Genomic DNA, 21,645 nt, shown 5'->3' on the forward strand with positions numbered 1-21,645 from the left:
TTTTATATTTGGTTCACTCGCTAGGGTATGATGCATCCACGGAATGTACTTCTCACACTTTCACCAAACACTGTGACCCTCTAAATCCATCAGATTTAACACAGAAATTCTGGAACTTACTAATTCATTCTTACGCCAACACCTTCATGCATGATCAAAACTCCTCAGACAGTCCAACATAATTATAAGAGATGCATAATGCAATTTATAGTAGAATGACAACATGTAACATGAGGATATGAATGTATGATGCAATGCAAGGGCCCAATACACAAACTGTACATACATGCTAATTGGTGTCTTTGTCCAATAGTCATAACCTGCATGGGACCCATGGTGTCCATGTACCACTCGTTCCGGAACGAATCTCGGACCACAAGCTCACAACTAGGCCACATCCTCACCCCCGGTCAAATGTGTCTTTAATCTAGGTCACATCCTCACCCCCAGTCAAATGTGCCTTATCTATATATATATATATATATATTCACATCACTTTCAATGATCGATTATCAAGTAGTACCTCCTATTCAACCCAACTCAGCCATAAAACCGGGTAGTACAACTGATATTTACTCAGACTTTCACTCCATGCAGCTTTCAATAAATGCAAGAAATTATATGCAATGATGCTCATAAATAAACTCAATATCATTGAACATGCCCTGGACGAGCGCAATACTATTATGCCTTAGCTTCAACTCACTCAATACAACGCCTTTATTGACAAGAACGAACAACCGTACAAATATTGCAAATAGCTCAACAATTTACTGCAGAACTAAATATACCTCAAAATAGTTATGCTAACCTGCGGGGTAACCTTCCTTAATAGCGACAAGTGATCTCTCCCAATCAGTAACACATAGACATCAACAATTTATAGAACTTAGTATCCATTTATACACTCGTTGTTACCCTACACAACTTCCCTTAAACTATATGTATATCCACCCGAACTCCATGTCCGAAGACCTAATCATGCTTTCTCCCGCCAATTCTATACGTATATACGACTCACTAATCAAAGTCTAACTCAAGTAAACCGTAACCTTCCTCGATGACGAGCAGCTATTCGAACTTCCATGAAGTATCTATCTCCCTAGCCTGTAGCCGAAATCTGTGAGAGATGATAATTGATGGAGAAGATGTGAAGAATATTAGAGGAGCCTCTTTTTCTTGGTGTCAAGGGTTTTTCTTAATGTAAAACCTAATAGCAGCCTTGAAGGGTCTCTTATTAAAAAGGAGGGTGAAATATAAAACTAAGTGTGGGAAAACGCGTCCACCGGACCATGATGTCCGCTGCGGGCATCAGGCTCGCTATAGCGAGGCCGCTGCGGCGAACCTAATCCTGCCCAGGCCCACGATTTTTAACTCTTTCTGAAACTGATTTTTCCAACTATTAATCATTTAAACACCCCATAGGGCTTTTCTTTTAAGATCTTAGGCCTCGATTTGGTTCGGGTTTGCGAAGTATTAAATAACAACCAGGCGAGTTATTACATTGACACTCTTGCCTCAGGTTGAAATGTCGTGATTGTAATTAAGCTTCAAAGCTTTTCGTGTTGTGTTTATATAGAAGTAGTTGTCGCCTTATTTTGTTGAATCCAACCAAGTATTGATTTGTACCCCAAAATGAATACTTGTTTAACTTGGCTTTTCCTTTTATTACTTCAATGCTAATTTCGTGTATTGGGTTTATGACAATATTTTCATAACTCGTAATCCAACCTTTTGTCGAATAGGAATTAGTCAACATTCCAGTTTCTCCCAGTTGACATGAAATTGCTCGTGTTTTTATTTCATTTCCTACGAGTAGCTGGATATTTCACTAGGGTCGTCAATCAACCCAAGTTTATAAATTTGACGGTCTTTGAATTAAAGCTTGTTTATTATTGAGTTGATTGTTATTTAGTTAATTTCATATTGTATAAATTGATTGTTACAAACGTTAATTTATATAAACATGATGGTTCAATTAAACCAAGAATCAGTTCGATAACATATTTTTGGTCTCCCTTGATCTCACGCCCAAAACACTTTAAAAACATGGGAGTTTGTGGACAGTCACCTGCAAAATGAAGGTATCTAAAGGGAGTTTTTTGCATGTCCAGGAAAAAGGTGTATGTATTAAACCGTAAGATACCGGTATAAGACATACAAATACTAAACATGACACACCTACGATAGCAAAATTTTAGCCTATTGGCAGTACACAAGCTAATATACAATAATATAGAACTGACAATCCAAAAGGAAAAAAAAAAAAAACACGATAAACAGCACAGTGAACAATTTCAGATCAACGCACTTGTCGCTTTGCCTATTTCTTTCCTCGTGCAATTTTTCTCTTCCTCTCTTTCAACTGATCAACACTGGCTTGTTTCCGCTCTTGGCCGATCTGCAAGACATTTGTATACATGAATCAAGAAACTTCAATAATGTACAAAGTGACATGCATGGGCAATAAGATATATGTCTCCCATCAGCCTCACGAGAAACAAAAGATAATGAATGAAAATGATGCAAGGGGAGTTTGCAAGGGTGTCTGCTTCGATTAAAGAACCTTTCTACAAGTACTTGGGAAGATATACTAAAGTATACGTCAGTAAGTTCCAAAATGATGCTAGGTAACATTGCATAGTTTAGGAACTCCAATAACTGTTACCTTTACCTAATAAAGTACCATTTTCAATGGAATTTCTTCTTTAATCAATTGTTTTAAGAAAACCAAAGAAGCACCTCTACCTAGATGCTAAAGTACACAATAACATTGCGTGGAACTATGAGAGCATCGAATACATTACCTCCATAGCTTTTAGTAGCTTCCTCTTTTTCCGTGACATGACAACCTGGGACATGCTGTCTGCATCCTTGGAACTTTGACTTAAATCTGGAAGAGAATCTTCTTCAGTATCAATGTGCTCAGAAACGCACTCCTTATTTTCATCTGAAGCAGCAGAAATTTGGGTACTATGAAGTTCTTCTTTCAGTTCATCATGATACTGCTTCTGAAGAACCGACATCTGCACCATCCAAATTCTGTTAGGCTGCAAAAAATGTGTAGCACTAAAGTACTAACGAAAGGAAAGCTATTAGATATAGGTCTCTAGTATTAAAACATTATTAGGCAAGTGCAAAATGCTACTGCTCTTCTAGGGGAGACATAAAAATTAGTCGGGATTTCAGGCAAATGCAGCTCAAGAATTTTTAAAATACATCACCAGGGAATTGTTTCTTTTACAGGTAAATCAAAACATATAATCTTCTTCTCGGATTCCCTCATCTAAACTGTACCTTCCGCTTTTTCTGAGCAGCTTCAATAGCTTCAGCACGGTCAATGACGCCTTTCACAAGTAAATTTTGAGGGTCGTCCAAATCGTCTTTGCCCACCCCAGGCATTGGAAGCACTTCTTTTCTTGCAGCTGCCTGTAGACGCTTGATGGTCTCTGCATATTCAGGAACATAGCCTTCTGCCTCATTATCAACAAAAGGTGATAAGTGTGGCGGAGGAATCCTGTTGACAATGTTAGCATTCATTGCACTGTTTAGTTGACTTTTATTTTTAGCAAATAAATAGTAGAAACCTAAGGCAGACGACAATATCTTAAAGCATACCTTCCCACGACATATTCCTCAACTGGTAAAAGGATGCGTGCATTAACACAATCATAAATCCACTGTGGCTGGACATATTCTCGGGAAAGGAATTTGTGGTCCTGAGTTGGCCGATCAACAATCTGCACAAGCATATGATGATATGAACACAATACAAGAACCAAATATTTCACAAGGAATGTAAAACTAAAAGAATGTTTCAATATTTGTTTGAGAACACTTGCCCTAAGCACAAGACTTCCATTATTAACGCTACACATTACACAATTGGATGTCTTCCCCTAGCATTAGATACTGGACATCTTAACCAAACTTTTAATCAGGAACATCCTAAAACACTATCCTATTTTCATTTTATTCAAGCTGTGACAAATAGTAAAATGTTTTATACCCAGCTTCTTGTCACCTCATATGGTCAATTTTGGTATAATAAAATATACAAGAGAAAAGCAGCACGAAAAAGTCGCAGCGTCATATAACATATCAGCAGCTATATAATATTCTTCCCGCAGAATTAAGCTTGACGATCGAATGGCACAATCCATTTTGGCAATACCAAAGTAAATGTCAGCTGTACATATGTAACTTATGCCGACGACTGACTCCTCTACCTCGTTGCTTCCCCTTCACTTTCTTTCACAATTTCCACCTAGGTACCACCGGCACCACCACCACCACCATCACCATCACCATCACCACCACCACCATCACCATCACCATCTGACCCATTGGCATGACCCTTAGATGCAACTTACTATATTTTTTATGTCAAAATTTTGCTCTTACAACGTGTATCAAGCAAAGCCACAACACCCACTTTAGAAGTGCAACTCCAAATTAGTGTTACTATGAAATGGTAACAACTCTCTTTTTATAAGTAAATTCTAGAGAAGGCAGAAACCTGAAAGATGTGAAGTTATTTTTCTACATGTGAACATTAAAGGAGGGTTTTGAGCTAATGAGTAAAATACATTTTTTTTTTTATTTTTAATGAGTAAAATACATTATTTAATATTGATTTTGAAATCAAAACATAAAAACCATTATTCATGGCTGATAACACAAGGAGAAGTATCAACAATATGTATCCCATGTACAGTTTCACAAGATGCATGTTAAAACAAGATTCCGAGAACTGTTTTCAGACTTGGTTTATTTCTGAATTTCGTAAAACCTTACCTGATGAGTAATACTCTGGTCAGTCTCTTTAAATGGTGCCCCTTCTCCATCCCAAGAAACGATACCGCCAAAAGCAGGGATAACAAACAACAGTGACTCTCTGGGAACCTAAGCATGAGAGACAAGAAAAGGATGCACCAAGGTCACAACAATATTATTTTAGTAATAACCGTGGGTTAAAAACGGCATGATAAGTGAAAGGACAGGGGCAAAAAAGGGCTGCATAGAAGCTACAAATTTAGAAGTTCATTATCTGTGTCACTTGCGTTACTTCATTTCCATATCGCTTTGAATCTCTTAGCCGTATCTGACCTCTTTTTATGTTTTTATTGAGCCGAGGGTCTCTCGGAAACAGCCGTCCTACCTTGGTAGGAGTAAGGTCTGCGTACATTCTACCCTCCCCAGACCCCACGTTGTGGGATTTCACTGGATTGTTGTTGTATTCTTCCATGAAAAAATGAAATGTGAAAAGTTCATCGAATAAATGAAATGAATACGCATAAGATGAATATGCAAAACAAGGCATTTAATCCAAAACAAGAAACGATAAAAATCAGTAATGGTAGGTAGGCATAACAACCAGATTAATTTGTCAAAGTGACTACATAGATCCCTCATGTTTTACTTCTGGCACAGCCAAGCACCTCCTCCAGATCAACTATCAACTATAGGGCTACATTAGAAATGAAAATGGCCAATCCCAAAATGATGTCACAAACAACTACAACATTTTGAATTTCCTTGTTGATGCAATTAAATGATCATAATCTTTTGGGTTTTGCAATTTTTAACTATGAATGTCATCTAGGTAAGAATTCTATTTTGAACTTCCCTTCATAAAGTGCTCCTACACTATCACAGAATGACAAACCACTACTCTCTTTTCCTGCTACAGTTGGAAATGAAAGAAGAAGCAGAAAAAGATAATTCTTCATATATATTTTATCAAAAAGAAAATATAAGTTTCTTCTTATTAGAAAATCCACCATTTTAAATATATTCTTCCACTTTAAAAGAAAAATCTTCCACCTCACGACTTAAGAAGAACTTGACATCCTTGAAAAGTGTTTTGCATTCCCTGGTTTCGGAATCATCCTCATCAGTTTCTGCAGCATTTTGAACAAGGTGCATTAATGCACCTGGTTCATTGGAAGGAATCTGTTGTTGAAGTTGAGCCAGTCTAAGTTCAGATTCGTCATAGTTTGGCTCCTTACTGACATCAGATTCAGAGACGCTAGTAGCTTTTGACTCTGTCATGGAGGCTCTGTTGTCGAAGTACCTAGATAATGCATAAAGATCTGCAAAAATTGTGATAATCTTTGTTAACAGCTGATAAAAATTGAAGTGAAAAGGAAATGATGAAATCTTACCAGCAGCTAAAGCTTCAAGCCGAGGATCAAGAATGGGAGGATACTTCAAATTACTTGAATGGTAAAGCTTGAAATTAACAAAAGCTAGGAGTGTCTGCATTCGAGAAATTTAACATGTTAAACTTAAAACCAATCAGGTAATAAAATATTGGAGAAATCAACTCAGAAGCATGAAAATACTCTCTCTCTTCAAATTCAACAAATAGCATACAACTGCTTTTTGAAAAGGTACGTAATACACATATGCATATAACTCTACCATTGTAAATCTATGAAACACTGAGATGGAAGCAAGCAAAATGCTCTCCCTTTTCAAATTCAAAGAGGCATACAACTTTACCAGTGTAAATCCTTGATAAAAGAACTTATAATCTAGACGCTCCACTTCGACTAACTAGTGTTGGAGGTGGTACGTCTGGTAGCGACTGATAATAGTGGTTGGCAGCGGTGGTGGTTGCCGGTGGTAGTTGTGATGGTAGAGGTGGTTGGTGGTGGCTGTTAGTTGGCGAAGGTAATGGCGATTGACAATGGTGGTCGTGGTGATTGCAGAGGTGGTTAGTGGTGGCGGCTGGTAATTGTGGATAGAGTGGTGGTGAAAATTATCCACACTAAATACTTAATGATATTAAGACTTTGTTCAAGATCTTAATGATTAAGGCCTATTCAGACCAAATTAGTGCTTAAATCTTAAATGCACTGCCTAAGGTCTGAACCATTCAGATTCAAACCTCAATTAAGTGCAAACAAATAATGCTTTACTCTTACAAGCAACAAAAACCTCAAATAGCAATTCAAAATAATGATATATACAAATGTTACTGGCCTCATAAAATTCCAAGAAAGTCAGCATGATGTTGTAGTCAACGTCATCAGGAAGTACTTGTTGCAACGCATGTGGAGTTAACCAAGTGGTTTTCTGCCCATCTATTTCTGCCTGCAGAGAGCGACTAGCAAATCAAGCTAAGAAAAATATATCACCATATTCGTGGGAATTAAACGAACTACAAAGTCATGATACCTGGTAATATATTCCTTTCACTGATATAAATGTTTTCCTTAGTCTATGAGTGCGAGAAATGTAGGCCTGCCATTCATGTCCCAACCTACCCCATGATAAAAGCAAGTTCGATAAGTATGTGTATAGGTAAACAAATAACAGTACCAACTAGACCCGAAAAAATGCTTTTTCACCTTCGGCAGTTATGGACACGGTTTACCGATATCTTCTCTCTCTCTACTGCAGGCAATGCAGCAAACAAGTGTACCATACTAAGGCAGTCATCCAAATCTCTAAGTGCATCAATGAATTTAGGGTACCTAGAACAATCGTGATAAACAATAGTAGTTAAGTACCAGGCATGCTGCTGGCTCACTTGAAAAACAATAATGTCTATGATCGGATAAACTAACCTCTCTCGAATAAGCATGTCAAGGGTATAACTGGGCTTGCGGGTGAGCAGGCGTTCAGCAAGATCCCGGTTTTTCTTTGAGACTGCTTTCTTGATCTTCTTCTCATATGTTCGCATTTCTCTGAACTTCTCAAGTAAGGGCTCATGTTTAAGGAACAAAATATCTTTGGTGTGATAGTAGGTATGGTGGTTTCCTTTAACCTTTTTCTTTGGTTCACGGGGGAAAATACCTTTCAAGATGCATAGCTTCCTGTATCCACAGAGAACAATAAAAGGTCATAATGATCTTCCCTAAAGAAGGCCCTAGTAGAGCGTACTGCTAAAAACAGACACATATAACCGACTTCAACTAGTTCAGAATCGAGGAATTGTTTATTGAGTGGCCCCAAAATCCCCTCCATGCAAATTAGGGTCCGTTTGTCCATGGATAATTTTGACTTTTTCCCGAAATTGTATTCGGGAATCATGTTTCGACATAGAATTGTTACAATTTTCCGGAATTCGAAAAACTCCAAAAACTTGTTCACATTTTTCACTCCAAAATCACTCACAAAAATTCAACATTTTTCCATGTGGTGTTCATGAAACACAACTCCAATTCCAAATACCATTTTTCAACCTTTTTCCAAGTACTACTTTTTTTTCAAATTTCACTTTTTTTTTTATGTCCAAACGGCCATCTAAATTCTGAAACATTTTGACATTAATAACTGCATACTAATAAAGACACCAAAAAGCTTATACCTCAAAAAGAAAAAACAACTAGTGGCGGAGCCAGGAAATTTTACGAGGGGATTCAAATTTTTCAAACCCCTTTGCCACTTCACTGGAATTTCTTCTTATGTCAAGGGGATTCAACAGCTTATATAACCCCAAAAAATCATTTTTCCCTATTTAAACAGTATAATTTCAACAAAATCATATTTTTTTAATAGAGGAGCATTCTAATACCGGACCACAAGAACTTCTCCACGTGTTAAAAATATAAGCTACTACCACAAAAAGTAATTAAGCATAGACATAAAAAAGGATAAATAGAGAGAAAAGGGAAAGAGACCTGAAGAGTGATAAACTGACTTGAAGGTATTTAACAGCTTGTGATCTTGTAATATATCTAGCTGCATTTCCTTCCTTTTTCTTTCCCTGAAGAAAGAAAAAACAAAATTATATCCAATTTGAAAAGGGCGAAACCTAAGGATGTGTTTGGTATGGACAAAAAGATTTTCACTAAAATGTTTTCCAATTTTCCCATGTTTGGTTGGTCACAATTTTTGGAAAACATTTTCTTTGGGAAAAACAAGTTCCTTAAAAAATGAGGAAAATAAGTTCCACATTGATTCCTTTCTGCCTAGATTATATACAAACGCTTTTGGAACAATATTTTCTGCTTACAAACCAAACACAAGAAAATAAGTAGTGTTAGGCCATAAAAACAAAAAACAAAAAACTCTTTTTTGGAATTCTTGAAGTTGGAGTTGAAAATGGAGTTGTGTTTGGTTATAGTTTTTGCAAATAATTTTTGATTATTTTTCCTAAAAATCATGAAATATGATTTATACCCCAATTCTAAAGACTAGCAAAACCACCCAACTTAACTAATTTACCTGAATTTGCCATCCTTATAATTTTCTATCCTTATAATTTTCTTCCTCTGTCCAAACCACGTTCGTTAACTCCAATCCTTATTATTTTATGCAACATATAAAACTACATTCGTTAACCAGAATTTGTCCCTTTTAGGTGTTTCCCAAATTCCATATACAACTTCAAGTAAAAAAGTGAAAAATTCGTGAGGAAAACCATTTATTTTTGAGGAAAACTTTTTTCCAAGAAAAGATTTTTCATGGAAAACATTTTTCTTGATACCAAACAGTCCCTAAGTAATGAAGAATAATAGTGCAAAAGAAAATGGTAGAAACTTACTGCAGGCCTATAATGCTTAGGCATGGCTGCGGAGTAGAACGGAACTGCAGAAAGTTGGGATACACTTCGTGGCAAAGGGGGTGTATTTTAGGGGATAGTAATTGGGGTTTAATTTGTTTCTTCAACTTGGGCTTGGGCCCAATTAATTATTGAGTTTAATTTGCTTGTTCAAGTTGGGTTTGGGCCTAGTCAATCATTGGGTTTAATTTGAAGAAATTGCACGGTCTATATTTCTTTCGTTTGGTCTGGTTAACGAAGGAAATGGCTGGAAACTCGAGAGGGTCGCCTTTGGAGAAGCGTTTGCCGGTAACCAAAGCCTCACTCTAATTATGTTGTGGACGTGGTTTGGCACGGTGAATCAAGTAAGATACACACAAGGCGTAAATTAATCATGGTTTAAAAAATTAGCGGTGCATGGCCATTTCATACGTTTTGGGCCATTAAACTTGTACTCCTAACCCATAAATCTGCCCTTTAAAATAGCTACACGTATCTTTTCAATCTCATTCTCTCTCCTACAATTTACCCCTCTCATTTATTCTTCTAAAATCTCTCCTTTTAGATTTGTGAATCTCTCATAGCAGTTCGATGGAGAGGACTCACGCTATTCTCCTAAAATCTCTCCTAAACTTGGATATTTTCTTTTGCCAGCGACCAAAATGATTTACGGGTGAAGAAAGGTATTTAGGGGTATTGACGGGTGGATGAAGTTCTATTTGGGTACCTAAAGATGAAGTTTAGCTTGGCAATGGATCATTCATAAAAATTCAAAATTTGCAAAATAAAACAAAAATTGGAAATTTTTTGTTTCCCAAGGCCAAAGCATGAGTTTTTACCGGAACAGGGGCGTCCCCTGGTGAGGAAACCAATACTTTTGATGCTGGAAATCTTGTGATTTTCCGTTCTGAGAGGACCAGAAAAGGAGTCCTTTTCATTGTCTTCATATAGTTCTTGCAAAGATCCCTTTGAAATCTTTGTCAAAAAAATCCAAAAGGTCACCAACTGAAAAATCATGATTATTCTTAGTGTTCCTCTAAATTCACCACCTACAAACTCAGTCTGTATCCACCTAATTGGTATACATTAGTTCGTTTAGTATTTTATAATTTTACATTGGTATACATTGATCTGTATTCACCTAACAAATTTGTATACATCTGTTTGAGCCGAAATTGGTATTCATTGGTCAGTATTCACCTAATAAATTGGTATACATTTTGTATTGGAAAACATCAGTCTTTATTCGTCTAATAAATTGGTACACATTTGTTTGCATTAGTATCTTTATGATTTTACATTGACTAGATGGGTGGTGCCCGTGCATAGCACGGGTGACTGTGCTACTCATTGTTTGTGTTGTATGCACAGCTATAAGATTACCAAAAAGTTCAACCGACAAAAATATTCCCACACTCAATTCAAGTGTATTGACACACTAATTAAATGTACAAAACATAATAACACTTGATACTACTTTCATGCATTGAGAGATAAAACTTTACCAAATATCTAAAAGATAATGAATATCCACTTTTGAGTGTATGGACTATTTCAAAGCTTCAGTATAAGATATCTTTTTTCTCCAAGCTTCATCTAAAAGATAATGAATATCCACTTTTGAGTGTAAGGACTATTTCAAGGCTTCAGTATAAGATATCTTTTTTCTCCAAGCTTCGGTAGATCATCTTTCACCCCTGCCTTAGCCACTCTAACCTTTTTCGGTTTCAAGAAACACAAGGTTGGAGGAAGCCTCTGTCAAGAAAGATGACAAAAAATCAACAGTGAAAATGTAAGCCTTCACAATATGTCTTTCCCAGACAACACATAGGCCATAGCTGCCTACATCACATTTTCAGTAACACAACTATAGTGAATGAATGAAATCCCCCAGTCGCAGATGTTTGGTACTATTTCACTTTCTTTTTGCTCTCCAGCTGTACCATTCTTTAGAAATCATAAATTTCATAGATAATAATTTAAACTAAGTGGTCAAAGCTCATTCAAGAGGTTTTCTTTTAAGAAGCCAAAGGTGTTTATAGCATTATCAGCAAAGTCCAGAAATTCAAGTAGTTGTATAATGCAGCAAACTGTAATACATACTGGTAATAGGTAAATATCGAGATCATGGAAGGGCATATCAAAGAAAGGCTAACAATTTGATCTGCTATGTTTTCAACTGCATTAAGTGCTTCTTTAACAGACTGTCTTTGTTGGAGTTGAAACACAACCTGCAAACTAAAAAATATAAATCTGATCTAAAAGAGGTACAAATGAAAAAAATAGGTTTTTACTCCATTTGCTGAGCACAAGATCATAATAGCAACTCACTGCACATATGAAGAAAGTATCCAGGAGGACTATTCTACAGGTTAACATTCGGGTTTATGCCATTAGATGACATAGAACTTAAAAGAAAGAAGATGACATAAAATATGGAGAACCTTGTAGTTGTTCAGAGGCTAATCAAGATAAGAAAATGGGATGCATCCATGGGTATTGTATTGTAGTACGTCCTGTTTGTTTGCCCACCACCTCTCGAGCTACTGGTCTTGCTTCCACTGTTTATCATAGTAGACACGTAAATGGGATCAAATAGTTGATATTAAGCTAATATTATTATTTGTTTGTATCGTTTATTTTTGATAAAATATAAAGATGCTAGAAACAAACTGTACTAAATTAAAACTCGTTTCTGCAGAGGTACAACAGATATGTGGGCTATAAAGAAAGAATCACCTTTTGCCAATATAGCTTCAAAGAATGTCTTAAGATGCTTACTTAGGAGATCGACTCTTCTATCCAAACCCTAAGCTAAATTAGGAAGTTAAGAGCTACTAAACTCTTCTTCCATAAAGAAAATCATAGAATTCATTTCAAAGTTAGTTTAACACCTAATCAGCCTATTAGTCTATAAAAATATACCAAGGAACTAAAGAAGTACCCGGAGCAGCCAACTTCACAAATTTGAGCACAGCTTGCATTTGCTATTTTACAGAGTACGCCTTGAATATACTGGGTGGCTAATGACACCAGGTGTTTTTACATCTAGGCATTGTCTTACCAACATCAACTAATTTTGGGCTCATCTAAAGCTTGTTCAAGCACCCTGCATCCTTTGTTGTTCTCTGTTTCCACATATGCTTCATGTCTTATAAGAAATAGCTATCTATCAAGCAAAAGTCAAATCTAAGGAGCCTTAAGTCGTCTCTAAAAAATAGTAAAAGCTATTAGCACGATTCTTTTAATAAATACATAAAGCACCAATTAAAAATGGATGAAAGGGTTTCTCTTGGTAACATAAATAAGCAAAGGAGTACACTTTAATTTCAAAGTCAGTACACTTTAATTTCAAAGTCATAATCATAGTTCATCTACAAATTTTGCATTTCATGAATTTGTCTGCAGTCCCCTTGTAAGATTAATGGACCAGAGATGGTGTACTCTTTGAAAATGGGCAGAGGAACGTTTAGAAAATTATCAGCCGAAGTATATACATATAGTGTTTTGAATGGGATGAGAGGTCTAGAAAATGATCCAAGAAAGCAACATCTGCTAGCCTGTGAAACATAATATTCAGTAACTCAGTTTATAAAAGAGTAATAGAAAATAAAGTTTAGTGAACACATAGATTAGTAGTAAATATTGTTATCCATTGTCAGTGTAACCATGCACAAATATAGATGTTAAGATAAGCAAAACTGTGTTTTGTGAAACACTTATAAGAGTGAAATAATGGATGATTAGCAAGGAACTATATGTTTATGAAACCAGCTCCAGACAAAGAGTTGAATTGGTTTTTCCCCCTTCTTGTATCTGCTATAACATTGTTTATGAAACCAGCTCCAGACAAAGAGTTGAATTGGTTTTTTCCCCTTCCTGTATCTGCTACAACATGGTGCCTAGGAATACTGTTGCTTAGTCACCCTTTTGATATGACTAAAAAGGAATTCAACCAGTAGGAATTCTTTTGTTGTTATAAGTTTTCTAGAAAAAAGAGTTTGATTGATCTGTAACTTTGAAAGCTGATAGGTGTTGTTTGACACTGGATGTTTGCTAAACATAGTTTCAATTATTTATTGGACATTTATTATTCAGGGGAGATAAACCAAAATACAATGTACTTTTGCTGCTTCGGACTCTACAGGAAGGATGGCAAATGAACTTTGAAATAGTGAAACAGGAAGGTCAATTTTTAAGGTAAACCATTATCTCTAAGACTGAACGTGGATACACTAAATTAGAATGCCATGCATTTTCATCAATATGAAGCAGGGTAGCAAATTGAGAAATCAGATTACTAACACAGGATGAGTATATACTTGTCTGCAAATTGAGAAATTAGATTACTAACATAGAATGAGTATATACCTGGTGCTTCCTACATTTAAAATATATTCAAATATTTGATCATGTTCCCAGACATCTAATTGGAAAGATAACTTATAATTTTAGTAGCTATCAATGTAAACAATCTCCATACATAATCCTTTGTTTTCTGTTGATAAATAATTCTTTATCCTCCATACATAAGAAGCAACAACAGTCCACATCCAAATTAAATATGTCTGAAGACTCATAAGCACACAACACTAATTTCCTTTCAACATTTTCAAGTGATTCTGGGCTACAAACTAAAAAAAAAAATGTTGTTCAATGTTGGGTAGACTATTGGTAGCAATGTTTTAAAGATAGCATTTTATTCTTCCAGTGGATCGCACTAAACGGACACATTATACTCGTTATATACTTCTCAATGGCGTCAAATGGGACAAATCTGCGGAAAACCATTTCTAAACTCAAAAATTGTAAAAGGGGAGTGAATATTGTCACGAAAAAGAAAAAGGGAACACGTGAACAATCTGGATCTAAGTCATACTAAACCCACTTTAAATGTCGTATGTTATTATTGCACTGTGCAGAAAACAAAATTTTCTTTAAATGATGGAAAACATTGAGTTGATATCTTTATAGAAAAAAATGAGTAGATTCACTATTCTCCGGTGCACCAGTAACTATAAACACTAAATGCATAAATATGAAGAATATCATTAATGCTCTATATATATCTACAAGACTTTAGTGGGGTCAAGATTACTTACCGGTAGTATCATTACCGCTACACCCGCCACAATAGTTGTGAATCCTCATTGTCCAGATACATACACTTCAGTTGCAGCTTATTCTTAAGGACCACAGTATTTTCTAGCTTATTAAGTCTTGTTGCGGGAGGTAGGAAGGAAAACTGCACTACTCCAGTAAGGGCCGAGTGCATCACTTCAAATGGATGGCCTCCCTTCCCTGCTAATTGCAAGAATTGAGATTAGACAAAGCTATCGTAATTTTATATTTCCTTCAACTTTATCTACTGAAATATTCTTGTTTGACCTTATTTCATACCCCAGTAAAAGCAACATGATCATACACCACAAAGGACCAATGGAGCAGAAAGAAGAATTTTGATGAGAAAACATTTCATATATCATCACAAAATTGGAATTTACATTCACCATAAGTCCCATCTTTTCAAGCAGGATAAGGACATTTGTTCAACTTGAACTGTGTGCACTTAATTCACTATCTATAACAATTAATTTTTTTTTTGGCATCGACAAAGACTACATGAATGCAATGCGATGTTATTCCCTGAGTTTATAAGATCAGTTACTAAAAACAAATCATTTCTTTGCCTTTGGAAGACCCAATCACATAATTCCATTATCCCCCTTCTAAGCTTCTCTGTTGTATAAGCATCACGGCCCTTTTAGTGTATGTTATCATGTAACATAACAATTATATATATGCAACTCGTGCATCAGATGATTGTTCAATAGTCATATGTGGTTTGTATAATTATACACAGACTCAACCTGAATATTGCAATTGGTCCTAGTGGAAATGGTTTGGTGGAATCCCCTTTCGTTTGAATTAAGCTAATACAAAGGTCAGTGGGAAATAGGAACTAGAGTACTTATTTATTCAGTTTTGTTGGTAACCTCGTGATTCTTGCTAGAAAAAATTAACAGTCCTTGGCTCTTTCTCTTTGTTTGGCATCAATACGTTGTTAGAAGTCCAACATAAACATTCGACGTTGGACAAAGAGATAGCTATAAAATGAATCTATATTTTTGCGAATTGGTGTCATACCTGTAGAATATATAATGCATTAACAAAGTTCCAAATATATAAAAGCAGACTGATAGGCCTTGAGAAGTCGACAGTGTGTAAATGCTTAATCTTTTGATACCCTAGTGAACACCTCTAAAAGATTTACTTTTTCTTTCCAACCAAAATAGATAGATCAAGCAGCACTCTCTTCATTAATATTTTTTAAATGTTAATAAATCGTTTCACCTTATTTAGACACTCTATTGCATTCTATCTCATCATATCACATTCTGTTCTGCGAGATTAGAAAATCACCATTGATACATTGGTTTAGGTCCGAGATAATCGGTTGAATCTCTTCTTTGTTAACAAGCTATTGTTACAATTTCAAGATCTATGTCTGAGCAAATATGACCTCACATCCCACAGCAAAAAGGTAAGAGATAAAATTAGTACTATAATTTTCAGACGGTAGACTGAATCTTCTTCCTTCTCTGTAGAGAAAAAAGGAAAAAGATTACTTCATTAACTTCGATTTTCAATTCTCTTTACCACATTCACTCTAAACAGCCTTAATTTGATGACATTTTGCCAATTTGCAAGCCGTCATAACAACAGACACCAGTTCCAGACTCTATATCATTCAACAAATAAAACAAACCTATAGACATAAACTCAAACATAATAAATCACAGTCCATAAAGTAAAATAGCAGGAACAATAAAGAAACACTTACCACCAAAGCGGGAAACATCAAACTGCAAATCCAAACATAACAGGTATCAGTGTGTAAGTAGGATGCTAGAGGGCAAAAAAATAAACTCAAAAATATCAATAAAATAAGGAAAATTCAAGTGAGAGACACTTTACAAAGAGTATCAGACTGTGTGACTAGTATGAGATCAGTGTTCATATGATACAGACGTAGCTTCATCTTCTCCATTTGACCCCCCGATGTCACCATTTTTATGTACACTAAAAACACGCACTAACTGTTAAAGACTTTCAAGTGTTCAAAATTTTCAAAATTGGAAACGAAAAGGAAAGAGGAATGAATTTCTATGGAGCGGAAACAAATTTCCACACAATGCCCAAATTCGAAAGCCTGAAATAGCTATGGGATAAGAATTGCTAAACTAAAAAATATCTTTCAGAAATAACTCAAACAACCTAATGTCTACAAATTCAAGTTTTAGGAAGATAATTTCAATTATCGTTGTTTGCTAACATATTTCTAGTGCAGAGCAACCTTCGTCACAATGACTGCTACTTGGATTGATATGCAAAGTCTACAATACCTTGATAATAGATTAGAATCACAATTACACCAGGCCGTAAGCTCAAATATGTTTAGAATCAGCTAATAAAGTTAAATCCTTGTAGAGATAACTCACAGAAGGAACAACTAATATCCTTGAAGCAATACAATTACAGGTTTTTCAAATGATCAATTCCATAAGGCTAATTTAAGAAATTTCTCAAAGCTATTAATTCTGGCTTGCGGAGCATAAAAAAGCACAAATCTGCTAACGGCAAACCTGTAAAAAAAAATTGTAGACTCCATTACTCCAAATAAGATGAGTTAGGCATATTATCAAACATCTTGGATGCATAGTCCATTTCAATGACCTTAACTATAAAATGATCACATTATAAAAATTTAAAGAAAAAGAGGGGAAGAGAAAGTGAGAAAATAGGACCCAATCTTCCAGCAACAATTTGTTGGTAAAACCTTTAACTCGTGATTAGTTGGTAGCAAAAGACAATTGCAAATCAGGTACAATCAATACATGCATGTAAAATTCTACCGAGAAATTATTCAAAATAATAGAAAATAAACTAACACTCATCAGATGGAGATGGGGTGATTCACGGAGGTATCATCGGAGATATGGATGATTTTTGATTGAGGACTGCAATAAGAGAAATGAAAGAAGTCATCGATCATTCTAGAATTTTGGAGTGTACTTCGGAATAAAAGCAACACGTAGATAGAGGAAAAATCTAGTATCAAAGTTATTATTTTACCATTTGTAAATACCAAAAATACTCCTGGTGACCAAAGTCACATTTACTGAATTACCCTTGGTCGTCCAAAGGACTCATGCTTATTAGATAGTTAAAAATATACATTGGTCCACATTCACCTAACAAATTTGTATACATCTAATTAAAAAAAGTTTAATAAGGGAAACAAAATAATGGAATCCCTAGCTTTAGAGATATTATAAAAATATACAGGACATTATATTCTTTTTTACACCTAACAATTAATTAGTTTAATTAGTATTGATTTGTATATATGATGAAAATACATTAAAATTATAGAATGTATATCACACAATATATACAATATAATAATCAACTTCTTATAATATTTTAAGGAGAATAGATGAAAGACAACCAAGCAGTTGATGGCTTCTTTAGGTACCAACGTAGTTTCATTAAATTGTAAGTAGTAATACTAATACAGAGCAGAGCAAGAAGAAAACAACAAAAAATAATGGAGATAAGCACGATCCAGATGAGTGTTGGGATCGAAATAATCAGGGCGTCATGTGAAAGCTAATAATTTGCAAACCTCGAACGTCGATAAATAAGACAACAAAAAGAACTATACTAAAATAAGCATAATATTATTATATGATTTGACCAACTGGCCTACATATGAAAAACTAAAATAAAAGTATAAAACTATTGAGAGAATAATCTCCCCCTAAACAAAATTCTTTAAGGACTACATTGTGGAAGCTATTGTGTTCTGTTGTATGAGAGAGATTTTTCAATTTATAGAGGTCTAAAATCTTTTCTTCCAAGAAAAGGACTAGCCTAATATAGAAGAGAATTATATTTTCCTTTCAGGAAAAGTAAAGCGGTTATGGTTATACTTTGACTTTTCTTCTAGAGAAAAGTAAAACTCAAATATGGTAAGAAAATTAGGGCAAAACCCTATCAAATCTCCCCTTTTGGCCTGAATTTTCTTGACAAAACTCAATCCCTCTTCTTCACATAATCTTCATCACTGCTGCTTGCTATGTTAAAAATATGTTAAAAATATTATTGGTGAAAATGGTTTAAAAAATATTTTATTTTTATTTTTAAAGATGCAGTAGCAGGAGTGTTGAAAATATAGTTGAAACTTCTTCTCCACATGTAGTAGTCCGGATAAAATCTTCATTATATTGAAATTAGCGTTGCAGCTTGATTTGAATCTGCATTGAACCTATCTTCAATCTCTTTCAACCATCGACTAAACTTGGCGCTGATACCACTTGTTGAAACATTGGCTGAACTTGGCTCTGATACCATTTGTTGGGATCAAAATAATCAGGACGTCATGCGAAAGCTAATAATTTGCAAACCTTGAACATCAATAAATTAGCCGACAAAAAGAACTATACTAAAATAAGCATAATATTATTATATGATCTGGCCAACTGGCCTACATATAAAAAACTAAAATAAATGTGCAAAACTATTAAGAGAATAATCTCAAACTATTAAGAGAATAATCTCCCCATAAACAAAAATCTTTAAGAACTACATTGCGGATGTTATTGTGTTATGTTGTATGAGAGAGATTCTTCAATTTATCGAGGTCCAAAACCTTTTCCTCCAAGAAAAGGACTAGCCAAATATGGAAAAGAATTATATTTTCCTTTCAGAAAAAGTAAAGCTATTATGGCTATACTTTGACTTTCCTTCTAGAGAAAAATAAAACTCAAATATAGTAAAATATCAGGGCAAAACCCTAATAATAGTTTCAGAAAAAAAAGAAAGCTGTCGAGTTAGGCTTTTGCCTAATATTGTGTGATATTATGGGAAAAACATTTTACTCAGCATGATTTAAGGAAAAAAAATATTCTACTCACCATGATTCTAGGTGTTGAATCTAAGTTTGGCTATAGAATGCCATTATTTTAAGGCCTGCATTTACTAAATATATTTTGGGCCAAAAATATGTCAATTCTATATAAGGATTGTATGTACATGTCAATTCCGTATTTAATTTGTTTGTTCAACTTGGGCTTGGGCCCACTCAATCATTCGGGTTTAATTTCAGAAATTCGTAGGAATGCCCTTATTTTGAGGTGATCTTCAAATTTTTGCCCATTAAATTGGTGGTCTTTGATTTTTGGCCTTCGTTAGAACTCTTTGGTTTCGGGTTCGAACCCCGCTCAGTCAATTTTTTTTTTAAAAAAAAAAATCGCAACGTAGAGTTTGGATTCACAAGGCAGAGTTTTGCTACTTTTAGGCAGAGTTTGAAACTCTACCAAGGTAGATTTTTGCCTTCAGAAATGCCAAAACTCTACCTTAAGGCAGAGTTTTGAATACTAGAAGGTAAAACTCTGCCTTAAGGCCTAACTTCGCTACGAAACTCTACCTTGCGAAACTGTCTTTTTTTTTATACTGAGCCGGGGCTCGAACCCTAAACCTCATGGTATTAGGCAAAAGGGGCAAAAATTATAGACCAGTGCATTTGAGGGGCACTCCGCATAGAAAAACGATTTAATTTGTTTGTTCAAGTTGGGCTTGGGCCTAGTCAATCATTGGGTTTAATTTGAAGAAATTGCACTATCTGCCTTTCTTTCGTCTAGTATGGTCACTGACGGAAATGACCGAAAGCTCGAGAGGGTCGTCTTTGCAGAAGCGTTTGCCGGTAACAAAAGCCTCACTCTGATTATACCGTGGATGTGGAAACTATTATGTTTTTAAAAAAATATATATTTTAGTATATAATGATTTTTGTAACCATTGGTAATGACATTCAATTCACCATATCAAATTGTTGATTTGGAAATAGAGGTGACTTAAGTGCCTTGAGATCTTTTAAATGGACTGCTATTTAATTTTGTGAAAAGGACACCACCTGACTGTTAGGGAATACATAAGACAAACTTTACCCTAAATAGCAATACCCGAATTGAACTCTAGGAGCAAATTAATGCCAATACTGTCACGACCCAACCAGAGGGCCATAACGGGCACCCGGAGCTAATACACCGAGCACCTTTAAACATACATCTCATAAACATTTCTGGGTGGACCATAAAGATAGCTCTTGGATATCATGATCTGTAAGGATATAAATCACAATATAACGACACATCTCTATATAATCTTCAACAGTTATGTCCATCATCACCAGCCGACAAGGCTACTAAAATGTTATACAATGATATGGACCGGTAGGATTACGAAATGTCTAACTATACACACATGTCTACAAGGCTCTACATAGAATACATGTGACCATAAGGACCAATACCAATAGACTGCAGCTCCGAAGTAAGTGGAGTGCTCCTGAGAATCCGCTGATAAATTACCTACGGGTCAAATCCGTGTACCTGTCTACCTGCGAGTATGAACGCAGCGTCCACAAGAAAGGACGTCAGTACGAACAATGTACTGTGTATGTAAGGCATGAATAACAACATAATAAGAAATATAGAACATAACATGAGATAAAGATAACCTGTACATCTGATTGCCTCATTAGGCGGATACCATGCATGCTTAGCTTTCTTAAAAAAAAAACATTCCTCATATATATATATATATATATATATATATATAAATAATAGTGCTGCGGAACGTGCAACCCGATCCATAAATATTTTATATTGCTTTAGAACGTGTAGCCCGATCCATATATCATATCATCATTATATATATATATATATTGCCGCGTCTGGGACAATATCATAATATACCAACTGATTAGGTGGTTATGCGTATATAACGCCTCACCTTTCCCCATATCCCCTATATACATTTATATATCATATACATATATAATATAAGTAGCATGCATGAGAGCCCAAATAAAAGCTACGACTCTATCGGAGTGACATAAGGTCGGTAACCTCCGATTTATATTATGGAACAATCACCATCGCTATATCTCACCCCGAAGGAACAATTATCATGAGGTGAGATCAACAACAATAAGTAAAATCAAGAAAATCATGTAAAATCAAGGAAATCATGAAATATGCTCAACAATCTCATGATATAATAAAAACCATAAACTTTAGAAT

General features: G+C 35.2%; 1 protein-coding gene and 1 long non-coding RNA gene across 2 annotated transcripts; both read right to left on the reverse strand.

Annotated features, from left to right (window-relative positions):
• Positions 1–2,109: 2,109 nt before the first annotated feature.
• On the reverse strand, positions 2,110–9,647 carry LOC132617124 (pescadillo homolog). The gene is made up of 13 exons (XM_060332046.1): positions 9,500–9,647; positions 8,634–8,719; positions 7,578–7,826; positions 7,359–7,484; positions 7,186–7,270; positions 6,991–7,101; positions 6,168–6,261; positions 5,827–6,095; positions 4,798–4,905; positions 3,619–3,740; positions 3,298–3,517; positions 2,808–3,026; positions 2,110–2,401 (listed from the first exon to the last, which is right to left on the reverse strand). Exons 1-13 carry the CDS (start codon positions 9,521–9,523, stop codon positions 2,324–2,326), a joined length of 1,791 nt encoding a protein of 596 aa, XP_060188029.1. The 5' UTR covers positions 9,524–9,647; the 3' UTR covers positions 2,110–2,323.
• Positions 9,648–12,770: 3,123 nt separating this feature from the next.
• On the reverse strand, positions 12,771–17,596 carry LOC132617125 (uncharacterized). The gene is made up of 3 exons (XR_009573601.1): positions 16,341–17,596; positions 14,599–14,797; positions 12,771–13,056 (listed from the first exon to the last, which is right to left on the reverse strand). It is a non-coding gene; the product is annotated as an uncharacterized LOC132617125 (long non-coding RNA).
• Positions 17,597–21,645: the final 4,049 nt, after the last annotated feature.

This window comes from Lycium barbarum, chromosome 11, assembly GCF_019175385.1.
Source record: "Lycium barbarum isolate Lr01 chromosome 11, ASM1917538v2, whole genome shotgun sequence".
Lineage (NCBI taxonomy): Eukaryota > Viridiplantae > Streptophyta > Magnoliopsida > Solanales > Solanaceae > Lycium > Lycium barbarum.

Bases quoted from the DNA above. Each gene is read 5' to 3' on its own strand.
- LOC132617124 (XM_060332046.1), bottom strand. From the start codon at position 9,523: ATGCCTAAGCATTATAGGCCTGCA. The intron at 8,720-9,499 runs GTAAGTTTCTAC...TTCTTTCTTCAG, and splicing joins CTAAGCATTATAGGCCTGCA to GGAAAGAAAAAGGAAGGAAA. The intron at 3,518-3,618 runs GTATGCTTTAAG...CATTGTCAACAG, and splicing joins GAGGAATATGTCGTGGGAAG to GATTCCTCCGCCACACTTAT.